This window comes from Miniopterus natalensis, chromosome 4 (assembly GCF_054644295.1).
Source record: "Miniopterus natalensis isolate mMinNat1 chromosome 4, mMinNat1.hap1, whole genome shotgun sequence".
NCBI lineage: Eukaryota > Metazoa > Chordata > Mammalia > Chiroptera > Miniopteridae > Miniopterus > Miniopterus natalensis.
This window is the reverse complement of record NC_142084.1, coordinates 74,787,570-74,811,353: the sequence shown is the minus strand read 5'-3', so window position 1 is coordinate 74,811,353 and position 23,784 is coordinate 74,787,570. Positions and strand designations below refer to the sequence as shown.

Sequence of the window (23,784 nt, the reverse complement as noted above, 5' to 3'; positions counted from 1 at the left end):
AATACACAAAGGGTACCTTTTTGGACCATCGTTAAATTTATTTAAAAACTAAGGGGAAAATTGGATCAAAAATAATGGGACACAGCCCAGCCAGTGTGTTCAGTGGTTGAGCGTCGACCCATGAACCTGGAGGTCACAGTTCGGTTCCCAGTCAGGTCACATGCCCAGGTTGCAGGCTCAATTCCCAGTAGGAGGATCGAGCAGGAGGCAGCTGATCGATGATTCTCATCATTGATGTTTCTATCTCTCTCCCTTTCTCTGAAATCAGTAAAAACGTATTTTAAATAATAATAATAATAATGGGACACAAAATAGTAGAGATGAGCCATTAAATTAATAGATATTCTAAAATCAAGTAAAGTGTAACAAAACATTTTTTAATTATATCAAAAACTAGTAATTAAGAGAATGAGATCAATTTTAAATAGGAGTTATGATTGTTTGATAGCCAGTGAAGAGGAGAAGCAAATCATAGAACACATTGATAAAACGTGAATTCCTGGTGGTTTTAACATGAAAGGCATAATGGATACCCTAGAACTCAAGATACACTCTCCTACAAGGGCAGCAATGACAAACTGGTTACTCATTAATTCAGAGAGCATTAAGATTAGTCACTGTACAAGAAAACTTGAAATCTTAATTCATGAAAGAAACATGAAATTTTCCTAAATTTTATAGCAATCCTAAAATTTATATTATGTTTACATATTACCAGTAAGCTGAAAAAAAAAGCTTTTCTAAACTGTCAGTAGTAGAAGACAAAATTTGTCAACCATACTTGAGGAAAGACTGAATTATCGTTCTTTTTTCTCTAAGAATATTATGTTACCAACTCTATGTCACATGAAGAGGCAATCATAGGCTTTGCAGCCAAAAAACTCAGGGAAATAAATATAGAGGTGTGTCAGGCAGATGATTAATAAAAATATTAAGTTATTCTTGATTTTCTGATGTTCATGTCAGCTTTTATAACTTGTAATTTATTATGCTCTTTTCTCTGTCTAAATATTCACTTTCATGCCTATTTTTATATTTGTAATTTTGTATCCTTTTTTTTTAAGAGGCCATTGTATAAGTTTCAGGCCCACAAAACTGAGACCCACGTGAAGCACAGTTGAGGGTAGGACTCCTGTACTGAGGCAGGAGGGTGAAGCAAATGAATGCATGCAGTGTGCGCACACACGAATACACGGGACCTCTTCTACTCACTGAGCTCCCAGATTGCTGAGCTGGGCCTTTATTCCCAAGTGAAGAGAGTAGAAGAATCTTCTCTAGGGAATTTTACCTGCCCAGGAGAAAAGACTAGATACTGACATCAGGGGTTCACCACAAAACTACTCAGCCAGATCACCCTACACAATAGACATTATTCACATGCTCACAGCTTCCAGTCATATGTGGGCAGATAACCAAGAATTACCACACATCCAAGGGAAGTGTCCAGTATGAAAAATGGAGACTAAAACAGAAAAGGAAAAAAAAGCAACTTGAAGGAAAACAGACTACAGAGGAAGAGGAAACTTTTGTAAAGCTATTATTAAGATCCTCAGATAAGGCATCCATGAAATAAAAACAATACCATAAAATTTAAAAAAAGGACATCTTGAAATGTGAAAGGGCTCTCAGAAATTAAAAATGTGATGGAAATGAAAAACTCTAGAAGTGTTAGAAAATAAGGAAACATTGAAAAATAGAGAAACTATAGGACAAACCAAGGAGTGTCAGCATCAAAATTATAAGAATTTCAAAAATAAGAAACAGAAAATGGGTGTGGGGGGGTCAGTAACAACAAAGGTGTTGGTTTTTTAATCCCAAAACTAAAGATTGTAAAGTGCCAAATTGAAAGAGTCCTGTTGAATACCCCAGCACAATGGATGAAATTAGACCCACAAGGTGCATGAACCAACAAGCGTGCATAAAGAAAATAAAAGCAGGCCACATACAGAGGATGAAAATCACAGCGTATTGGGAAATGAGAAGCCAGTGAAGCAATGCCTTTGAGATTCTGAAAGAAATTATGTCCAACCTGTAATTCTATACCCAGTCAAACTAGTGTGACAGTAGAGTAAAAGCATTTTGGTATGCAAAATTTCAAAAATTATCACCCACACACTTTTTCTCCATCCAAATGAGGATTAAACCAAGAAAGAGGAAGACATGGAATCCAGGCGTCAAAATTCCTGGGAAAGAGGTAAAAGGAACCTCTGAGGAAGGTGAAGGGAGGAGCCCAGGATGCTTGCTGTACACCAGGTGGAGATGACCCATTCAGGCTGGAGCTGGCTAAAGTAGAAACAATAGAATACCTGATAGAAATGAATGTATTGGGAATAGATTTAGACAACTGAGATAGAATTAGGAGTAAATACATAGAAAATTAAGCATGTGAAAGAAAAGTGACAATTACTCATTGTAATGAAAGCAAAAAATTATGCAGTGCTACTAGTTATATATTACTGTGTAACAAATTGCCCCACAACTTAGTGTCTCAAAACAATACCTGTTGGTCAGGGAAGGTGGGATTGTCTGGGGGATCTGGCTTGGGAACTCTGGAGATTACAATTCAGTGCATCAGCCAGAACTGCAGTCTTCTGAAGGCTTGGCTGAGCTGAACAACTGCTGGCTGCCATGCAGGAAGGAAAATGCATCCCATTATGCTCCTAATACTTTGCTTAGTATTGCCCTATCCAAATCATAATATAGAAGGAGGGTTGCAAATGTGCCTTTGTGTTACAGAGATGGAAACCTTAAAAAGGCTTCTTTGTTTACTTAAATCTTCCTCCTCCAAAATAAAAAGTCAGAAGCTAGTGCCTAAAACCAAATACTCAAGAGGTAGCAATACAAGCATTTTTATGTGGAGATCCAAAGGTACAGACCAAAAATCCAGCACAGATGAAAGTGCTTGTCTCAGCAAATGAGATTTGGGGGCCTAGAGCCTAATGTTTTACTTAACAAAGCCTTGTGCCTTGTTAAACTGTTCCCATGTATATGTTTGAGAAAAGTAAAATTTAGATTAATAAAAGGAAATCATAAAAGTAATAAAGTAAATATAGGTGAATTTTTTTGCTGTTGTGGAAGGGGCAGGCCTTTCTCAGTATGTTGACACCAAGAGAAGAAATCATAAAGGAAAATATAAATTTGCTAGATTAGACTTCATATTCAGCAAAAGCTTCTGTACCTTAAACATGCACATGTCCAAAGGGGAAAGACAAACCCCTAGCCAGGAAAAAATCCCAATAAACAGGCCAGAGGGCTAGTGGTAAAATGTTAACTATTTCTGACCTTTAAAAAAAACAAGCTGTTTCATTCTGTCTCTAGGGCAATTGGCAAATATATCAAAGCCTTGAACGTGTATATATCTTTTGACCCAGCAATTTCAATTCTAAGAAACAGTTCAGTGCCCGGCTGTGGCATGACTCAGCGGTTGAGCGTCGGCCTAGAATCCAGGAGATCTTGGTTCGATTCCGGGTCAGGGCACATGCCTGGGTTTCGGGCTCGATCCCCAGTCAGGGGTGTGCAGGAGGCAGCTGATCAATGACTCTCTCATCATTGTTTCTATCTCTCTCCCTTCCTCTCTCTGAAATAAATAAAGATATATTTTAAAAAAAAAAAAGAGTTCAAGAGATCACCAGTAAGTAATGTGGGTTACAAAAATAAAACTAGCCCTGGCCAGTGTGGCTCAGTTGGTGGGCACATCATCCTGTACACCAGAAGGTCATGGGTTTGCTTCCCAGTCAGGGCATATACCCAGGTTTCAGGCTAGTGGGGGTGAGTGCGGGAGGCAACCAATCAGTGTTTCACTCTCACATCAATGTTTCTCTCCGTCTCCCTTCCTCCTCCTAATACCAATAAAAGCATGTCTTCAGGCGATGATTAAACTTTTTAAAAAATAAAATAAAACTAGTAGTACAGGTGTATAATGAAACACTAGGAAGCTCTTAAAAGTCAGAGCAATGAAAACTATATTGGCAGGTAAAAACACTTGTGATTTCTCTATTTTTAAAATTTATGTAAATGTGCATAGATACATGTGTACACATATAGGTACACACTGAAATCCAGGGTATTACTGTTTATTTGGGGTGATTGTGTGTGTTTGTCATTTGTGTTTTCCAAGTTTTTGACACTGATCAGATGTTATTTTTGTGATCAAGAAAAAGGGGGATTTTTAAAAATTTATTTGAAAAATATGGAAAGTACAAAGAAAACAGTAATCATATTCTTGCCACCTAGAGTTAACCACTACTAACATTTGGCACATTTGCTTTCATTTTTTTCTTTCTGCAAATTTTTAAAATATAATTAACACCAAAACAATAACCTTGATTATCTTTTAGGTATGAGACTGTAGACTGTTTTGGGTTTTTTCTTTCTCCACCCCCCTACTCCCACCTTTTTCTCTCTTATAATTTTCTGTATTTCTCAAGTTTTCTCTGACGAGCATGCTTTACTTTTTAAAGGGATAAAGTGTTCTTTAAAATACATATAGTTTCTTAAAACACATGCAGTCAGCCCTTCATACCCTCAGGTTTCACATCCATGGATTCAGTCAACTGCATATTGAAAACAGTGGGAACCCACGGATACGGAGGGCCACTGTTTATGCCTTTTTATATAAGGAACTTGAGCATCAGCAGATTTTGGTCCCCAGAGGGAGTCTTGGACCCCATCCCCACCAGATACCGAGGGACGACTGTAATAACAAAGGCATGTGAGAGTATGACACTGAGTAGTGGAGAGAACACTGGACTGGATGTCACAGCCCTGCTGGTGCGTTCCTGGCTCTGCTGTGAACCAGCAGAATGACCCTGGGCTGGTCACTGGACCTCTCCAGATCGCTTTCTCATCTACAAATGAGAGGTGTAAACTGGAAAAATTTCTGTGGTAACACAGTTCTAAAAATACTGCGATTCTAAATTAAGATTGAGTGAGAGGCTGTGGCTCCACAAATAATGGACTCTGAGTTCCTAATTTCTTGGTCTAGTCTGTAGTACTAGACTCCAAGTTAGAATCATTCTGAAGAACACTCTGAGAATTCTTGAGCAGTCTCATCCTACACTCCATGTTCTTAGGGTGGAGATTCAGTTTAGATAAGCTGGAAGGACCATCTCTTCCAGCTATTTTGTTTCATAGTTTCAAAAACAGCTCCAGAGAGATTGCAGTTTGTTCAAATCACAAAACTAGTCAGAGGCAGAGACAGGTTTTCTGATTCCTGGTCTGCAGCTTTTTATACCACATATGCTTCATGCACAACAGGATCAATCTTTCCTCAATGCCACCAGGACCTCATTTGCACTGTCACCAAAATGGTCCTGGAGGGCAGTTGTTCACTGTCCAAAACCATTGTGTCATTCAACTCTAATCCAAGTTGAGGGAAAGGAACTGGAGGCCCAGGGAGGGACCAAGGGGCTCATCTGTCCATACCCTTTCCTCTTTAGGTTTGGGAAAGGGAAATAGCAATTTCATTTTTTCTTCCCTTTTTAGTTCCATAGCTTACCTTTCCCCCAGTAATTATATAGCCAGAGATTATTTGTTTACAAAAGCCTGACCACGTGAATCAGCCAGCCCCCAAAGGGTTAACACTCCCAAATTACGGGGTGGGTTAACAATAAACAGGATGTCCTCCAGAAATTAAATTTAAACCACTGTGACTCAGGCTGGCCCATCCTCTAACCAGATCACTGTCTGGGGTTATTATCGGTGGTTAATTATACCATTGGGTTTAGCGACAGTGTTGGTCAGTTTGGGCCAAGAGAAACCAGGCTTGGGGAGAAGGTGTAGAGGGAAGGGGCCTGGTGGGTGGGGTGGGTGCAGCAGTGGGAAGGGGAGGTTTGAATGAAAGAAACTGAAAGTAGTGAGGGTGGTGGTCTAACCTGTACCCTCAGGGCTCCTACTAGAACCTTCTTCCCTGAGCTGATCCCAGGGGTACTTACTTCACCCCTCCCTGGGGAAGGGGGGGCGAAACTGACATTTCTATAGCTGTTGGGATGCACTATGTTTGCTTTCTAGCCTGACCACACTGCTTTTCTTCTCAGAATTGTGGAATCATAAAATTTTCAGCACCTTAAGGAAGCTTCTAGATTATCTAGCTTAACCTTTTGCTTCACAGAGTAGGAAATTAAGGCACAGGGCAGTGGTTACCTGCCGAAGGGCAGCCTGCATGGCAGAGGTGGAGGCAGGGTTAGTGCTCAGGTTGAGACTCCTAGATCATGACCTTTCCTTATGCTGAGCTGTCTTCTATTTCTAAGTGTGGAACCTGAGTTGCAGAGTCTCCTAGCATGTTCATGGCAAAGTTGGGCTGCATTTCAGATTCTTGGAGTTAGCTGCATTTAGACTGTGTCAGTTCTCACGGGAAATACCCAGCCTGGCTGATCTTTAATGCCCCTACAATTTGTCATCTCTCCCCAGCCATAGAAGAAGCCCTTCAGAGCCACAGTTTGTCCCTCTGAAGAGAAGTGGTGAAGCACCTAATACAGATATGTGGTTTTTATGGTGCTTTTAAAGGCGTATTTTCTAGGATAATAGTGACCCAAGTGAGCTTGTACTTTCTGACTTCGCTCCTTGAGACACAAGGTTCATGGTGACTGTTATTTGTACAGTATCTCCCCTTTCCTGTCTTTGCCTTTGTAATGTATTTAAACTGACTATTAGTAGGAAAGATGCTCTGGGGCAGAAGGTGGTACCCAAGACCTCCATCTGACACTGTCCATGGGTGGATGACTGTCCCAGAGCCTATCCTGGCAGCTGGTGGTCCTACACCCACAGGACATGTGGTACAAGTGGTGGGAAGCGAGCCACTGCCACTGTTTTTTACCCTTCTGGGGGATAAGAGACCTGTATTTCATCAGTTCTTTTTAACCACATCCTTCCCCATTTCTCCTAACATCCCTCTTTGTCTCTTTGTCTTACAGGATTCCTTTCAAGATTGGGCAGCCCAAGAAACAGATTGTCCCCAAAACAGTGAGTAACCGATTCTTTCATTCTGAGACTCAGTGCTGTCTCACATGGCCTTTGCATAGTACCAGAGCTTTGACTCAACACATCATGGGGCTGGAGAGGCAGAACCTCGCCCTTGTCATCCTCAGTTGTGTAGCTCTAGAACCTTGCATAGACGGGGGCTCCCAGGGACTTCCTGTCCTGGGACATCGTCGTTCCTCAGCTCAGCCTGGGCAGGTGGAAGAGGCAGATTACACAGGCGAGGAGAAGCACACTGCTTCTGACTGCTCATCTCTGGGATCTGGCATGCAGTCTGCATGTTCCTAAGAGGGAGCCTGAAACAAGGACCCCTGCCCAGGACACATCCCAGGCCTTTCTGTTGGGCCACCTCAGGCCACATGAAAGACCAAGAAACTTCTCCAAGACTCCACATCCACTTGCCTCCACTGCTAAGTGCATTCCTAGCCAAGACCCAGAGTCACTCAGCACAGGGGATAATTGAATCCTTACACACACACACACACACACACACACACACGCATGGTTTTTTGTTTGTTTTGTTTTGTTTTTTAAATATATCTTTATTGATTTTAGAGAGAGGAAGGGAGGGTGAAAGAGAAATAGAAACATCAACAATCAGAGAGTCATCATTGATCGGCTTCCTCCTGCACACCCCTGACTGGGGATCGAGCCCACAACCTGGGCATGTGCCCTGACCAGGAATCAAACTGCGATCTCCTGGATCCTAGGTCAGTGCTCAACCGCTGAGCCACACCCTGCTGAGCACACACACAGTTTTATCTCCAGAATGGGAGAGGAAGAGAATCATAGCTTCTTAGAAAGTTAGAGCTGGAGCCCTTAGAGATCATCTAGTTCAACCTCCTGATTTTTCCTGATGAGGAAACCCAAAACCATAGAGTCTCAGTGACTTTCTAAGGTTAGAAAAAGCTAATGCTGACAGAGCTGAAATTAGAACTCAAGTGTGAGCCTCTGTTCAATACCCTTTCCATTGTTTTATGCTGCCTCACTCAGGCTGTAAAGATCCCCCAAGGTTTGGGGATTCTAGTAAAGAATGGCTGCTGTAGCCCCCACCCCTGCAAGTCTGAGTGAGGCCCTTGGTTTTCATGTGGGAGACCGTAAAAATGGTCTGGTGGACCAGGAAGCCTGGTGGCCCTTGACTCATTTCAGCCCCTGGTGGTTCTCTGTCCCTTCTTAGCTTAGGACTGAGAGCTACAGGAAAAATACTGCTTCAGTTGGCAGGAAGGGGAGTTCAGCAAACACCTGACCAATGGCTCTATCTTTGGGAAGTCCAAAGTTAAGTCACTTAAAAGGAAATAGGCCCGTGTTAAGAGAGCCCTCCCCTTTTTTCAAGCAAAGGCTGGCCCGGAGAGACTCAGAGTTTACCTCCCATGCAGAGGCTGACCATCTGTGGAGGCTCTCAGCCGAAGCACAGAGAACCTGGGCGTGCAAGTGTTGGGCTCTAGCCGGCTACAGGAAGTGCGAAGGTGTGGCTTTGAGTCTCCAGAGTTTAATCCAGGGCAGATCTGAAAAGGAAGTGGTTTTGAAAAGGGTCTTTTATTCCCAACACTCACTACCAGAGAACAAAACAAACAAACAGAAACCCTCTAGACTCCTCAACCTTTATCGAAATGGTCTTGTTCTTCACAGAAAATACAGCCTAGAATGCAGTTTCCAGCTTCTTTGCCAGTTTGTTGATGGGAAGATCTGTGGGTGTTTTAGTCTGAGGAGTGGCAAGGACTCCCTAGGGGAAGGGCAGATACACAGTGTGAGGAAACCCTCTGTGCCCGTATGGCCCTCTGTGGGCCATGGCTCCCTCTCCCCTTCCTAGCACTGTCTCACTTGGGATGAAACTGTGGTCCTCCAACTGTGGCATCAGCTCCCCTGCACAGTCTAGGCATAGAGTAGTGGATAAGAAGCCAGACTTGGAAAATTCCCTGCCTAGATCCCCATCCTGGCCCTGGCATGCTGCATATGACCTTAGGCAAGTTCCTTACCCTCTCTGAGGCTCCGTTTTCTCCTTTGTAAAGTGAAGGTTATGCTAGGCCCTATGTCGTTGTCTAATGAGTCTCACATGAGGTGGTGTATACAAAGCACTTCACACAGGCTCTGGCCCATAGTAAGGCCTCAGTAAATACTAACTACACTGCAGGCAGAAAGTCAGTTTAATAAACAACCAAGGACTACGCCGGTCCCAGCAGTTAGATTCCCCAGTGCAGTGTCAACTGGGATAATTTGCTTCCTCAACTCCCAGGTGTCACCAGATGTCTGCAGCAAGACCCTGCCCCTTCAGAGTCTTGTTCTCTACTTCCCAAGCAACTCCTGGCCCCGCAAATAGGCCAGAGCTGTGTGGCTTTCTCAGCATCTTCGCAGCTGCCCCCAGCAGTGGCGACGCACCCTGTTGTTCCTGCCCAGGCAATTCAGGGAGGGAAGCAGATGGGGCTGCCTGGGTTGTTGGAAGTCACAGCACCGTGTCATGGGAAGAAATGTTCATGTTATCTTCAGGGAGTTTCAGGAGGTTTTTGGCTCAAGACACCCAACTTTCAGACACAAAGAAGGCATTGTGTGTCTGCCTCACTGTTCTCCTGTGCCCAGGTTGTTAAGGCAGATTCCATTATTGTCACAGCTTTGGCTGGAATGGCCTGGTTCTCTGCAGGGGCTGACCAGTGGAACTGAAATGGAAGGCTCCCCACTCCGCATCCTAACCTCCTGCTTAGCCCCCTCCATTCCCCCGGTCCCATAAAGTAGCTGGAGCATCTTGATGTGGCCAAAAGAAGCCACACCCCACTCCATAGCCTGGGAGGCTGGGAGAGCTCGCTAATGCAGTTACCCTGGGTCTCGCACCCAGAGGAAAGCACACACTTCGATCCCTAGCTAGGTGGGCGCTCTGTGAAGTCAGGCAGAAGAGAGTCCCACCACGTGGAGCCTTCACTGGGAAAGATTTCCACGTGCAACATGAAGGGGCCCTCAGCCTCATTCCTGTCCTGTTGTAACGGGCCATAGGGTAGCTGCTTTCCAGCCAAGCAGCCTTGCAGAGAGGCTTCTCAGCTGGTCTCCTTTCTCACGTCACCAGGAATGTAGGTTTGGGTGGGAACTCAGCCCATTCATTCAGTTAACAAGTACTGGGCTCCTGCAAGGTGCCAGCCTGACCTCAGCACCAGAGAGATTGCAGTGAGCCACACAGCCCCTCCCTGCCGCCCTGAGCCTGCTAGAATGCAGGGAGCAGCCGAGGCGGCATCCCGCGCTTGATTCTCCCGGCACTAACCTCTCTGGCCCACCCGCCCGCTCTGACCCGCTGACAGTCATGCACATGTGTTTACACTCGCATTGTTGACTGCAGTCCAGCTGCCTTTTTGGCAAAGGCATCAAGCATTCAGAGATGTTCTGATCTTTTGTGTTTGGCTCTTTCCCTCAGAATGGATAGACCTTGGAATGAGACTCCAGTATGTCCCTTTAATCCCCATCTGAGGGGCTAGAGTCCTGGTGGTGTCCCCCAGATCTATCTCCAGTGGAGGAGAGAGATCTTGGGACTGTGAGCTATAGAAGCAGCCATGGCCAAGGAGGTGAAACATTCTTTTAGGCTGTCTGATGGCCTGGAAGGGCAAAAAGTAGGAGGACCAGTCTCTCACTCCGACATGCTTCTCAGCTTCCAGTGTGAGACCTTGAGTTTCTCATCAACCAGAATGATCCAACCCAGTTGGAAACCTGCAGTCCTTCCCTGTGCAAGTCCAAGCAGTCCCAGCCAGGAGCCCAGGTGTTCGCTGACATCCCACACACACACCAGCATGGAGATTGCAGCAGAGAGCGCAGGGCCAGGGCTGCAGCCCCGGTGCGTTGGCAGGCGCTAGCCTCCCCTCTCAGAGAACCTACTCTGTGGTCTTGATCTTTAGGAGAGCTGCATTCTGGCAAGACATCCTTAATTTTAATCTCATCTTTTTGGGAGAAAAATACCTTTGCTATGTAAAGACACTGCTTACATCCTACGAAATAAGAAAAGAAATGTGTCCCAGTACACATTTGTGGCCCAGTACTGCCCCCCACGCACAGGACCCCAGACTTAGCCAAAATCAGGGGTATCCTCACTGTCACTGGACTGCATACTTCGTGATGCTTCTCCTCTCTGCCAGAGGGCCACAGACCAGTCTGCACCCCCAGACTGCTCTGGTCCTCTCACCACCTCAGTGTGGAGGAGGAACAGTCCAGCACCGTGCATGGGCCAGGCTCCCTGCCCTGCATTCCACGTATACTTTTGCGAATCCTCAAGACAAGTAGGTGAGGCTGACACTGTTACCCCATTTCTTTGTCAGACCCTGAAATTTACATGGGGGGAGGCCAAATATAATATCCCAGTACTAGACAAGAAACTAAGACTCAGAATGTTAGGTAATGCTCCACGGCTTGTATCCGAGTTTACGCCTTACCCATCTCTGCCTTTCCTCTCCCCACCTTCCTTCCACACTGCTAGAGAAAGGATGGACCAGCTGCAGCACTGACTCTACAGGGCCCTTTTGCCCCAGAATAAATCTCCCACCTGCAGTCCCCCGGAGGTCTTTCCTGCCTTTAGCTATGACCTGATTCCTGCCCAACTACAAATCCCCTGTGATAGATAACACTTTAAACTCTGATCAGTACATATGCTGTAGTGGGAGTGAATTTTTTTCTTAAGAGTAGCTTTTGGTGGATCCTAAGGAAGGCGATGATGAAAACTTTGGGTTCCTGGATAGAGAAAGAATGGGTCTGCTCTTGGTACAGGGTTCTAGATGCTAGGATCATAAAGTAAGGAAAACACTGTGTGTTTCTGCTTCTAAATTTCCCAGTTCATATGTGGAAGGTGACACGCTCTTGTGCCCTGAGAACCTCAGTGGAGTCTGGCCCACATCACCCTTTCACGGCCCCCGCCCTCGCCCACCACAGGGCTTCCCACTGATCACAGTTACCTGTGTGTGTTTGTTTGACCTTCCCCACCAGGGCCCATGTCTCTGTTATCCATCAGGGTATCCCTAGCACCTGGCAGAATGCATTGCACTTAATAGATGTTCTTTAAATATTTATGGGATGAATAAATATAGTCGAGAAAAATAAATAAAAGGCCTGAATTCTAGGAGTCTGAATTGTAGCTGTCCTTATGTGAATTGCATCCCTCTCTTGACTTCACTCTCCTCATGTATAACATGAAATAATGGGCCTGAATCATGTCCTGCCCTTCTGTGACTGTGTGGAGTTTTCCCAGATCCAAACGTGGAGTCTGAGGCTGATGGTATTAGAAGACTCTTTCACTGGGCACCTTTGATGGGAGGGCCTGCAGGTGAAGAGCAGTGTAGCTTTGACGACTTCTGCAAACTTGTACTCCCGGACCTCCAGCCTGTACCAGAGTGAGAGTCAGGATCTAGGGCTCACACTGACAGGTCTCGGGGGCACAGCTGAGCCATCTTCCTGAGGCCATGGCTTATATTCCTCAGCAAACACCATTTCCCTTTCAGTGGAATGCCGGTTAAGAGCACAGGCCCAGGAGCTTGGCTGCTCTTAGGGGTGTGACCTTGCACGGGTCACTTCACCTCTGTCCCCATGACCTCCGCAGTACAGTGAAGGCCATGGGTACACCTGCCTCCTGGCTGAGTTGGAGGTGAAGACGGTCCCAGAAGCCTGCATCAAGCGTTCCATGAACGTAGCCGGTTTTATTTCTCAGAGCGCCTCAGCCCAGAGGCTCGACGAGGCGGCCAGGGAGTGGTACCACTTTCATGGGAGAGAAGGAAGGAGAAGCCTCTCGCCCATCCCTCCTTTGGGCTCTCAGATATCACTTTCTTCACTGGCCATGTGCCTGAGAGCCACTGCAGAGGCCCCTTTTTACAGATGGGGAGAGTCAGCCATGGAAGTGTAGTCACTTTCTTCACCTCACCTGACATGTAGGTGGCAGAATTAGGTCCAGGACTCACTCCTGTTTGGTTTAAATATTGCTGGCATTGGGGAAATCTGATAACTAATCAGGAATTTAGAGTCTTGCCGGAGTCAGCAGTATAATATTTGTGTTTGGTACATCCCAGTGCACAGAGCGTGGATATGTGATGTTTCTCGATCTAACCTGGAGCTAGCAGGTGGTAGGACCTGTGAGGAAACCAGGCCTGTGACCATGGAGGTGACTTGCTCGGGCCTCGCCTCAGAACTGCTAAGTGGCAGAGACAGAGCTGAAGTCCATAACCACCCTTTGCCTCTGCCCCCCACTGCCTCCCTGGTGAATGTCAGTCACATGTTGAGCAATTTTCCTGTCCCAGGAGGGAGGGTGAGAAGAGGGAGCCCAGCTTAGTGCCCCACTCCCTGTGGTGGAAGAACGGAGCCGCAATCCGCTGGTACTTGCCTGGCTGGCACATCTGAGAGGGGAGTCTCTCACCCTAAGTCAGACACTTAATTAATTTGGGAACACAGGGGTACTGTGTCGTTAATGACCTGCCGGTGCCTGTGTGAACTGGACGGTGTTGTTTCTGTAGGCTAGGGGAGGGTGTGGAGGGAGTGTCGGGAGGCTGGCAGATTTTTTCCAATGTGTTGTCATTTCTCTGATGATTGAGTTAGTTATCTCTCTCATTACAGGTGGAGAGAGACTTTGAGAGGGAGTATGGAAAACTGCAGCAGTGAGTGTCACACCCCAAAAGGATGGGGGCTGGGATTGGAGAAGGACAAGAGCCTTCTGCCAGGACTCACTCCCCGCATGGTTTTGTCTGCTCACCCGTTAGTAGGCTGCTCCTCTGCTTGTCACCACCCTGGGAGCCGAGAGCAGCTCAGTTCACCACCTGCCAGAAGGTCTCCCCTAACTGATGGCTTGGTGGCAGTCATTAACTCATAGCCTTTGGATGCTTGACCTTATGCAGAGCTTATAGTGGCCCTTCAATCAGTGGGAAAAAGTTCCCACAGAGAAGGGTCCCTTCTCCTCCTGGTGGGCATCCAGAGTACCCAAGTTGGGCCTCCCTTAGGTAGATGGGAAGAAAGGGGACGATTGGCAAAGCCAGTTGGCGATGCCAGGTACCAGGCCCGTGCCCCTGCCTTGCAGGCTGGAAGAGCAGACCAGGAGGCTGCAAAAGGACTTGAAGAAGAGCACGGATGCTGACCTGGGTAGGTGGCATGTTCCCTGAGCTGGACTGGGTGGGGCACAGGTGATGCCCTCCTCCCTCAGTCACCTTAGGGCTGGCTTTGAAGTAAGTGCCCAACTTACTTCATGTAGATGTCCAACAGATGTCCCTGAGAAGTGGCCTGAGGTCAGGCTTCACTGAGCAGAGCCCCACTCACCCCTTTCCAGGGCACAGCAGCCACCACCGCAGCCAGGTGCAGTGCTGGCTCCTGCGGTCTGTGCCTCAGAGCCTCAGGCCAGTATGATCCAGAGAATGTGGGCACGTCTGAGCATGACAGCCCTCACTCCTGGCCCCTAGCGTCTCCAAACTATGCGTGCAGCAAGCCAAGGGTCTGCTTTTGGAGACCGTCTGTTATTTGTTTTGAAGTTAGTTCTGAGTTACCTGGATGGCATCTTTCTTTATCACTCCCTACTGCCTTTCCAGCCAGGGCTGTGACCTGTTGCTTCCTTTCTTATTACTGTGTGTCACTGAAACCAGGGGTTGCCTAGCTACACCCAACCTGGCCTTCTTTTGTCAATAAAGTTTTATCGGGACACAGCCACGCCCATTCTTCAGGTATTGTCTGTGGAAAAGTTGAATAGTTGCAACAGAAACCATATGGCCCTCCAAGCCTAAAATCTGGACTCACTGGCTCTTTACAGTAAGTCTGCTGCCCTGGTGTAGCATGCTATGTTACCCTTGTTCTCCAGCCACACTGCACCTCCTGGCTACCTAGAGGGGCTTCTGAAACACATAGTCCTGGATTCCAGACTTACATACCAGATTAGAATCTTTGCAGCTAGAAATCTGCATTTCTTACAGCTTCCCACCCAGGTGATTCTTTTATAACCCAGAGTTTAGAACACTGTCATTGCAACAGGTAAAACTGCCCCAAAGAATTATCCAGAACAGCATCAGATGGTCAGGAATGAGCATTGTGCAGTAAGGACTAGTGTCTACGTTCTGTGATACTTTGTAGTTTGTAGTTTAGGTGTAGGTCATCTGGGTGCAGGCCCCTGGACTGAGGGAGACAGGGAGCCCTGACGACAAGGCTTGGAAGCCTGTTCCTTCACAAGTTCCCTCAACTCTGACTTCTTACAGCCATGTCCAAATCTGCGGTGAAGATATCCTTGGACTTGCTCTCCAATCCCCTCTGTGAACAAGACCAGGATTTTCTGAACATGGTGACAGCCCTGGACACAGCCATGAAACGGATGGACGCCTTCAACCAGGAGAAGGTGACTGGGGTCTGGGTCTCCTCTTCCCGTAACTTCCGTCTGGAGGAGCACCTGCATGGCGTCCTTAACAGGGCCCAGGCTCCTCTCTGGGTGCCCTCAACCCTCTGAGGCCTGTATGCCCAAGCCCTGCGAACTCTTTCTGGTGGACCTGCTCTCGGTGGCTCCCACAAGCTCACATCACTCACAGGAGGCCATGAGGGAGACGCAGGTTAGCTCTGCCTGACCAGCCTTCTCTCTGAGCAAGGCCATTAGTGACCTTGGCAGACAGCAGCTGGCAGGATAAGAACTTAACAGGGACAAGGACACTGTTCCTTGTTGCCCTTCAGGTTTCCTGGGGTTTGCCCTGCCCCAGCTGCAGTTAGGGGTGCCCACCCTGCCTGTCCTACTCTGGTCCTCTCCCTGCCGGGTTCCTGGGGTACCCCTGACAGGTCCCCTTCCTCTTCTCAGGAACTGGAGCCTCCCCCTTTAGGAAGAGTCTGGCTTCCCCCTGGTTTTGATGTCATTGGGTTTTTCTTCTGACAGGTGAACCAGATTCAAAAGACCGTGGTCGAACCCTTGAAAAAGTGAGTAAAGGTCATCTGGGGACTAGCTCAGGGCACTCATGGGAAAGGCAGGTCAGCTGGTCACCTGGGGACTGACTGTCACTTCAAGCAGCCTTTCCTTAGACATGAGGTGGACAGGAAATTGATGGGGTTGCCAGCTACATGGTCTGTGGTCCTAGGGTTGACAGAGTGCCGGCCACTGCCCTGATGCTCAGTGACAGCAGGGCGCGTGTGATCCTCCACAGCAGCTGGCCACTGCTCTGGGGGTCGTTTTGCCATTTTCCCTTTGTTCCTGTTGGAGGACCAGTGGGACCAGAGCTTGCTGAATTAAGCTAGCAGAGATCTTGGCCAGCCCTCAGCGGAGATGAGCAAGGCCTTTCATCTCTCCCAGCCGGATTGGAGAGCAGCTGCCTGCAGCAGTCAGCTTTTGAAATGTGGGGGTGGCTGCACATGGGGAAGGGCGCAGCCATGGGTTCCCGCCTGGGAAGGTCCCCTAACTCATGACCTGTCAGGGTCAGAAATTCTTCTGTGAGACTCCTCTTCTGTCAGGCAGACTCTGGTCAGTGATCAGACAGGCCTATTCCCTGGGTCCCCTAAGGGGGTGGGCATTGCCTTGAAGCTCCCGAATCACTTCATCTTCTTCCCTGGCCTCTCCCAGGCAGCCTCTGACCTAGAAAGGCTCGGCTCCAGCCCGGCAGCTGCACTTTATTACCTCTCTGTGGTGGTCCCTGGCAGTTGCCACACCAGGGCCGGGTAATGAGGCTCTGCTAATTACCATTAGGCTGGATCATGGCCCAGAGGGAGATGAGAGAGCAGGTTTTGATCCTCTGGCCCCTGGTGCTGGGGTTGTTGAGCTCCTCGCTCCCTGCTCAGGTCCAAGGGGTGGGGTTCAGAAAAGCTCTTTCTAAGTCGGGCTCTCTGAGGCTCAGCCATGGTAGGGAGGCTGAATCTGGTGAGAGAAGGGATTTTTCCCTGCACCGCTGCTCCTTCCCTGGGCCCCTGGGCCCTAAACCTTGCTCAGCCCCAGGTCACAGGGTCACATGAGCAGCTGGTGCTGAGGAGGCCAGTGGCTCAGGCATCAGATGAGATGGACTTCCATTGCTCATAGCCTGCTGACCAGTCTCTAGGACCAAGGGTTCAGAGCTGGTTGGGAAGGACCAAGGGCAGAACAGACCCTGCCCATGGGGGTCTCAGGGGCTGCCATGGAGACTGCCATGGGCACCCACGGCTGGCAGAACTAGGCAGGGGACACCAGCTCAGAGAACGGGGGACGGACTCCTGTCTCGATTTCACAACCAACGAGGCGGCCTTGAAATCTGATGCTTGGCTACTGGAGCCAAGTGGAGAGAAATCCCGGCTGCTTCCCACCACCCTAGCAGCCCACCACCTGCCAGGAAGGTGGGTGAGTGGCAGAGGGGGCGGGCACCATCTCCGCAGCAGATCCGCTGACCTCTGCGTGAGCCCCTGGCCTGCCTGGCTACCCAGGCTGGCTTCTGTGCCTCTCAGCCGACATGCGATCTCCCCCGACCACATAAAACCAGCACTGCCTGTTGCCTCCTCTTGCCAGGAGAGAGGCTCCCAGGGACCCCAGCACTGGAAACAGGAAACTGCAGCTTTCCTGTCCTCTGATGAAGAACGTTGCCACATGGCCACCCCACCGCCCCCAGCCTTCCCCTAGGGGCTCGGCCTCTAATCCCCAGTCCCTGGGCCACACTCACATGGTCGGATGGGGATGCTTTCAATTTCCCTTTCCTGGTGGGTGGAAGATCCCGGCTGTGTGGGCACAGATTGAGGAATGGCAGGCATTCCCCACCAGGGCCGGCTGCTCCCAGCCCACCTCCCAGCCGGCCTCTTTCTGCCTCCCTCTTCCCCTCCTCCCTCTCTCACTGCCTCTTCACCCCAAGCTTACCCAGGGGAGACACTTTGCTGTCAAACCTTAGGACAGGCGAGAAACCAGCAGTCACCATGGGCAGAGCTTCAGTCAGTGCCTGGTGTAGGCCCTGCCCCGTTCTCCCATCTTTGAGGATAGACATATCCTAGGAGCTCATGATCTAGTGCAGACACCTTGATAACATTCTCAAGGAAATGAGGACTATAACACCTGCCAAGGTGGTGCGGCAGGGTGGAGTAGGGGACTGGCTAGACGCACAGTCCCAGCCTGCCCCACCCAGCCGGTCACCTTGGCCAGGTCCTGCTCCTCTGAGTCTGTTTTCCCACCTGAACTCTTGGAATGTCATAGCCAGTGCTCAGCAGGGGAGGGAAGTGTCAGTGGACTGAAGTGTCAAGTTGATCCTTGTGTGCAGGGCTGAGAATCTCCTGGGGCCCTGACACAGGGACTTATATTCCACCTCACCACTGACGGTGGGGGGGGGGGGGAGTAATGGGGGTGGGGGAGCCGGGGAGCAGAGCTAGTAAAACTGCCGACTTGGTACTTCAGGAAGAGCTGGGTCCCCCATCCTTGCTGGGTAAAGCCATCAGGTACCTCTGTAGAGCCCCCAGGGGCATGTCTGGGAGAACCAGGCACTGGGACCATCCTGCATTTGACTTCCCCTCCTTACTAACCCTCCCTTGATCTGAAGGTGGAGGAAAGCAGTAAAGCACCCCACATGGAGAAGGGGGTCCTGCCACCAGATGAGCTCCTCTCCTCACACAGCATCATGCTATTTATATGCCCAACACGTGGGGGTGGCCAAGTCCATTCTGCTGCCTCTGAGTAGAAAATGGGGAGGTAGGGCCTCAGTAAGCAGTAACCCAGAGCCAGGATTGCAGAGTCCCACGACTCTTTTTGTCAGCCACTCAGAATATACTGTCTGATCTTTCCTGTCTGACCTTAGTTTCCTCACTTTACTGTGAGAAGCGTGACACCCGCCCTTACCCCTCAAGAGTCCCAAAGCCAGCACCCAAAGCCACCTGGGTGGTGAGTGATTAGCGATCCATATACAGTGAACTAAGTCACCTGAGCCTCGTGTGGCGTTCTGGTGTGACTGAGGGGTGCTACTTTGGGAGGCAGAGTTATCATGGTAAAGAAAACCACTTCGTCCTCACAGAGGACAAGTGGTCTTGCTTCCAGAAGGCTGAAGGTAGCATCCTGAGGACACAGCCACTGCGGTTGCCTGGCATTGCGTGGAAACCTGAAACCACTGGATTCACACCTTACTCACCCCTGGACAGCAGAGGCCCAGGCACTGGGGCCACCCAAGCAGCAGGTCGCTTCTAATGAGAGAATCAGGGTGACTGCTGGTGGCCCCTTTTCCAGTTGGGGTGGACGGGGAGGTGGCATGGTGGCTTCTCAGGCCCAACTGCACCTGCTCCCCCTCAGCTGCTGCTCACACTCCTCCCAGGAAGGAACAGGCTGTCCTAGCAACTGAGGCCCCCATCATAGCAGCCGCCTGTGGCAAAGGCAGTAAATCCAGCTCCTCCCAATGGTCTCACCTGTTCAGACCTCCTCCCAGGGACCCTTGGTCCTGGAGGTGGCTGGTTGCCCCAGCCAGTTTGCTTGGCACCAAATAGGTGTACATTTTCTGCCTGGCAAGTCAGTCACTTAAAAATATTAATTTGATTAATGTGTGAAGGGGCATGTGACTGAGGCTTCAGAGACGTTTGCATGGTCTTATCCACGTCCTCATTTCCAGTTAGAAGTGGAGCCCATTACAGACACCTGTTAAGTTAGAAGACTTCGTTTTAGCCACCTTTCTCAGAGATAAACCCTTCGTTTCATCAGAATCTACTGCCTGGGTCTAAAGCTTTGTCTGGGGCATTTAATGCTTTGGTCAAGTTTATATTCTCTGGCAAGTGTATATCCATTACTCTTATGTCACATATATCTTGATTTGTTGAGGCTTTTAAAAACCAAATTCATGGCCATGTCCCTTTGAGAGGCAGACTTGGAGATCACTCTTCATATGGCATCTGAACTACCAAAAGACCCATGAGCTCAGACGCCCTCCTGGCCTGGGCACGGTGCAAGGCAGGAGTCAGAAGCTGCCCCATCCCCATCTTTCGTCTCTGGGTTGCTCCAGGAGGAACTGACTCTTCCCCTGGTCCTGGGTCGCCTACTCCAGGCTTCTCAAACCTGAAGACCTGCCACACTGTCATTGTCCTCGGTTGTGTGGCCAGATCTCCACTGGCTGCGTGGTAGCACCTCCTGCCTCGTCTTCTCCTGTCCTGTTCCAGGAATCCTACTGGCAGGCTCATCCAAACTCAGTTGAGTCAAGGGACATGCAGCATCCCTGCCTGGGATGAGTCCTGCCTTCATCAGTCTCAAGATATCATTGACCTTCCCAGTTAGAGGTGACACTAGTCACAAAGATATGCCCACCAGGGCCAAAAATGCGGAGGCGTCTGCTGCTGCTCTTTCTGAGTGGCCCACGCCCCTGAGTCACTGTGAGGTAGAAGAGCCCCTGAGTCATTACCTCAGACATCTGGCTGGACAGCTTGGCCATTTCAGTGGTAGAGCCAGAGGATTCCTGCTTTCCCTATGCTCAGCTAGTCGGATAGGCCAAGAGTCGGGGGGGGAGGGATTGGTTTGTTTTGGGGGAGCTTGTTAGAAATTTCTTTATTAAAAGTGGGTGGTTTATTATTAAAGGATCGTGGATATAGGATATTGTACCATTTTCTGGTGTGAACATACTGCTGGGACATGTATCCACCTTATGAAATGATCACCAGGGGTAGGTTTTGATTGCAATTCTGTCCCCTGCTGGTGGCATCTGGGATGTTAAGGAGGTGCCAGACAGGACTGGGACGTGTGAATTCTCTTCTGGACCATCACTACCCAACTGTGGCCTTGGCATGTCGTGTCTTCTCTCTGGCCTCAGTTTCTTTCATTTTTTAAAAAGATGATGTTGGCCAGATGACTTACAAGGAGTCTTCAGCGCTGCCTGCTCCATTACAAGTCTCTGTAGCGTGGGACAGGGCCCCTGAGTGCCTGGGGAGGGGCAGTGGCCGCATAAGTGGCATCGTGGATTCATGACCCATGTGTCTTGCTCAGACCAGTGGCATGAACCTTAACCCTGTGTTCTTTCCCTGGGCCTGACCCTAAGACAGGTTCTCCGTAGCGTGAGCTCCACAGGGGCCAAGGCCTCATCTGTCTCGTTCACAGCAGAACCCCCAAGACCTAGAATAGGAACTGGCACTTAGTAGGTACTCAGTATGTGTTCCTGAGTGAACAATCAGCTGCCAGCTCTCAGCTTCAACCCGACTTGTTTCAGCAGGTTTGGAAGTGTCTTCCCGAGCCTCAACATGGCAGTGAAACGGCGGGAGCAGGCCTTGCAGGACTACAAGAGGCTTCAGGCCAAGGTGGAGAAATACGAGGAGAAGGAGAAGACGGGGCCAGTGCTGGCCAAACTCCACCAGGTACCCAGGAGAGGGGTGGAAGGTAGACAGCGGGCCAGGTGGCACACATGGCAAGCTCCTCCTTTACCTGGGGGCCAACTCAGGGCTGTAGGGCCAAGACACCAGGTGTTTTGATAGCCCCCCCACAGACACACACACCATACCCCAGCAGGAATGCTGGATGAGCCAGTGAGAGCTTCACAGCCAGGGTCTTGTTCCCAGGCCCGAGAAGAGCTTCGGCCTGTGCGGGATGACTTCGAGGCCAAGAACAGGCAGCTCCTGGACGAGATGCCACGGTTCTACAACAGCCGACTCGACTACTTCCAGCCCAGCTTTGAGTCCCTTATCAGAGCACAGGTGAGGCTGCTCCCATGTGCCCTGAACGCTGGCCCAACACCTTCCCTCGGGAGACATGGGCTTTGTGGACACATCTCATGCCAGCCCCCACTCCCCACACCGGAGTCTTACCCATTCTCTGCTAAGACAGCAGCCAACCACCCTGCCGCCGGTCGGCACTGCCCTGAGGGAAGGAAGCCAGGGGCCTCCGGCTTTGCTGGAGTCTGTTTTGGCTCCTGCATTGCTCTTTGGTTAATCCCAGCCTAGGACGAGGTTCCGTGTTTAACAAGGTTTTCCCTCAAGTTCTTTCTCACATTTCACCACAAGCAACAAGAACAAGTGAGTCTGCACCATCAGCACCTCACTTCGATGGATGGGTTCTTGGCCTGGTGTGCTCAGGAAGTCATGGGGTGATGTCCCTTTTCTGAGGACCCAACACCTCCATCCCCACCCTAGTTACTCCTGTTCCTTTGGGAGGAGACCACAGAGCATCTTTACTTCTAGCAACCCCGGAGGGTCCTGAACCCTGGCGAGAGCCGTGCTCAGGGGCCCTGGGCCATGGTGCACCTGCCAGCAGGAAGGGCAGGCTGGGTGGAGGTGGAGGTGCGCAGCGGTAGCACTGGAGCCAGGCAGTTAGAGGGTCGCACAACCCTGCTACTCAAGGGTGTTAGGACTCCAAATGTGCGATGGGTGTAGCTGCTGCCCTCCTTGCCCCTTCACCGCCCATCCTTCAGGCCATTTGCAGGGTTTAGTCCTCCTGTTTGTAAAAGACCAAAAGGTTGAGGTGCCAAAGCTAAGAGGTCTCCTTCACGTGGAGCCCCCAGCTGACTGCAGGTGCTCAGCATCTTTCCACCTGGTTAACAAAGCTAAAGGCTCAACACTCCCCACGTGCCTCCAGCCCACTTCTGCTCTTGGCCTGGGTATTTGGCGCCCTCCAGTGGACACTGTCATTCCTTGCAGAGTTCTCGATCACAGGCACCCAAGGAAAAACCTGGTTTCTACTTTGCCACCTGCCATCCTTGGAGAACACCAAACCCATGGGACTGACACTTGAGATCAGGAACCCTGAGCAGGATTGATGTGGGAGCTGGGACTTGTTAGCAACCATGTCCTTGGTCGCTAGGGGAAAACGCAGAAAGCTAGCAGGCACAAGGGAGTGGAGGCTCCCACACTTGCCCACAGAGCATTGCCCCTATAGGTGAGAGCTTCCTTCCAGCAGCTTCACCCTGGGCCTGGAGGGATGTGTTAAGGAGCCCTGTGTCTTCCCTCCTGCACGCCTTTCCTCCTGCGCCATCATCGCCCCTGTTCCCAGCCCCCCAGGCCCTGCAGACTGCCCTGCCTCCTCTGTCCTGTTGCTCAGGGAGGAAGCTCCAGGGTATGAGGCTTTGCCCAGGGTGGAGCAGTTTGGGAGCTCAGGATGCCCTGTCACTAAGCAGCGGGGTGGCCGGGGGTGTTGCTGCATCCTTGGCACCAGCCTCCCCCTCCCGAGGCTGTGCTGCCATTAGTCACTGGAGAAGTGAGCATTCCTAGTGACTCAGCTGTGCAGTGCTGCTGGGGGGAGGGGGCATCCCCCATGATCCCCAGCACCAGCCTAGGCCCCTGTCCCCTGATGTGACAGCAGGATGTGAAGGCCTTGATTTAGCTCCACTCAAATCTAGCTGTGTGAGACATTTTCTTAGAAGCAGCTCAGCCGTGGCCCTGCCACCAAACCTACCACTAGGCCTGGTTGCCAATAGCAGCACTCCAAATTTCTCTAGTAGTAGAGTTCCTTTTCCCCAGACAACTTGGAGCTGGAAATGATAAAATTTAGGGGTTTGAATAGTGTGGTACACTTTCATGGAAATAAGCGCTTTCATTTGTCACGAGGTGGAGACTGAGGCAAAAATGGCTCCTGTCCCCCTCCCCTGGAAAAGCTGGTCCTGGGCCTGCTCAGGCCCTGGGTCTAAGCTGCCCTTAGCCATTTATCTGAGAATTGCTGATGGGCCCCCATTCTTCTCATTCCTGTAGGCCTCTCCCATCCCATTCTGGGGCCTACTTAGAAGGAAACGTGGAAATGGCCTGGCCTGGCCTCTGGGCTGTGCACATTAGGCATGATTATCAATGAGATGAGTTGGGAACAGAAGGCTAAGAAGGTGTCACCATTCTCACCTCCTAAAGACCAATTCTCAGGGCTTTGGGAGCCTACCGTGCCCTCTCCCCATGAACAAAAGCCTTTGGCTTCTCCTAACTTCTATGAAGCAGTGAGCCCCTAGTCACAGTGCCTCAGTCCGTGGTCTCCCCTGG

At 49.8% G+C, this 23,784-nt stretch overlaps 1 protein-coding gene across 2 annotated transcripts in view; it reads left to right on the top strand.

Moving 5' to 3' along the window:
- Positions 1–23,784, top strand: part of BIN3 (bridging integrator 3) — a 40,660-nt gene that overhangs the window by 14,770 nt on the left and 2,106 nt on the right. The window contains exons 2-8 of one of the 2 annotated variants that reach the window (XM_016211734.2): positions 6,912–6,960; positions 13,537–13,577; positions 13,994–14,055; positions 15,153–15,289; positions 15,812–15,852; positions 21,045–21,186; positions 21,388–21,522. In XM_016211734.2, the coding sequence (XP_016067220.1) occupies positions 6,912–6,960; positions 13,537–13,577; positions 13,994–14,055; positions 15,153–15,289; positions 15,812–15,852; positions 21,045–21,186; positions 21,388–21,522 (607 nt within the window). Of the gene's footprint in view, positions 1–6,911; positions 6,961–13,536; positions 13,578–13,993; positions 14,056–15,152; positions 15,290–15,811; positions 15,853–21,041; positions 21,187–21,387; positions 21,523–23,784 lie in introns of both variants that reach the window. The other variant, XM_087816857.1, reaches the window with a different exon arrangement.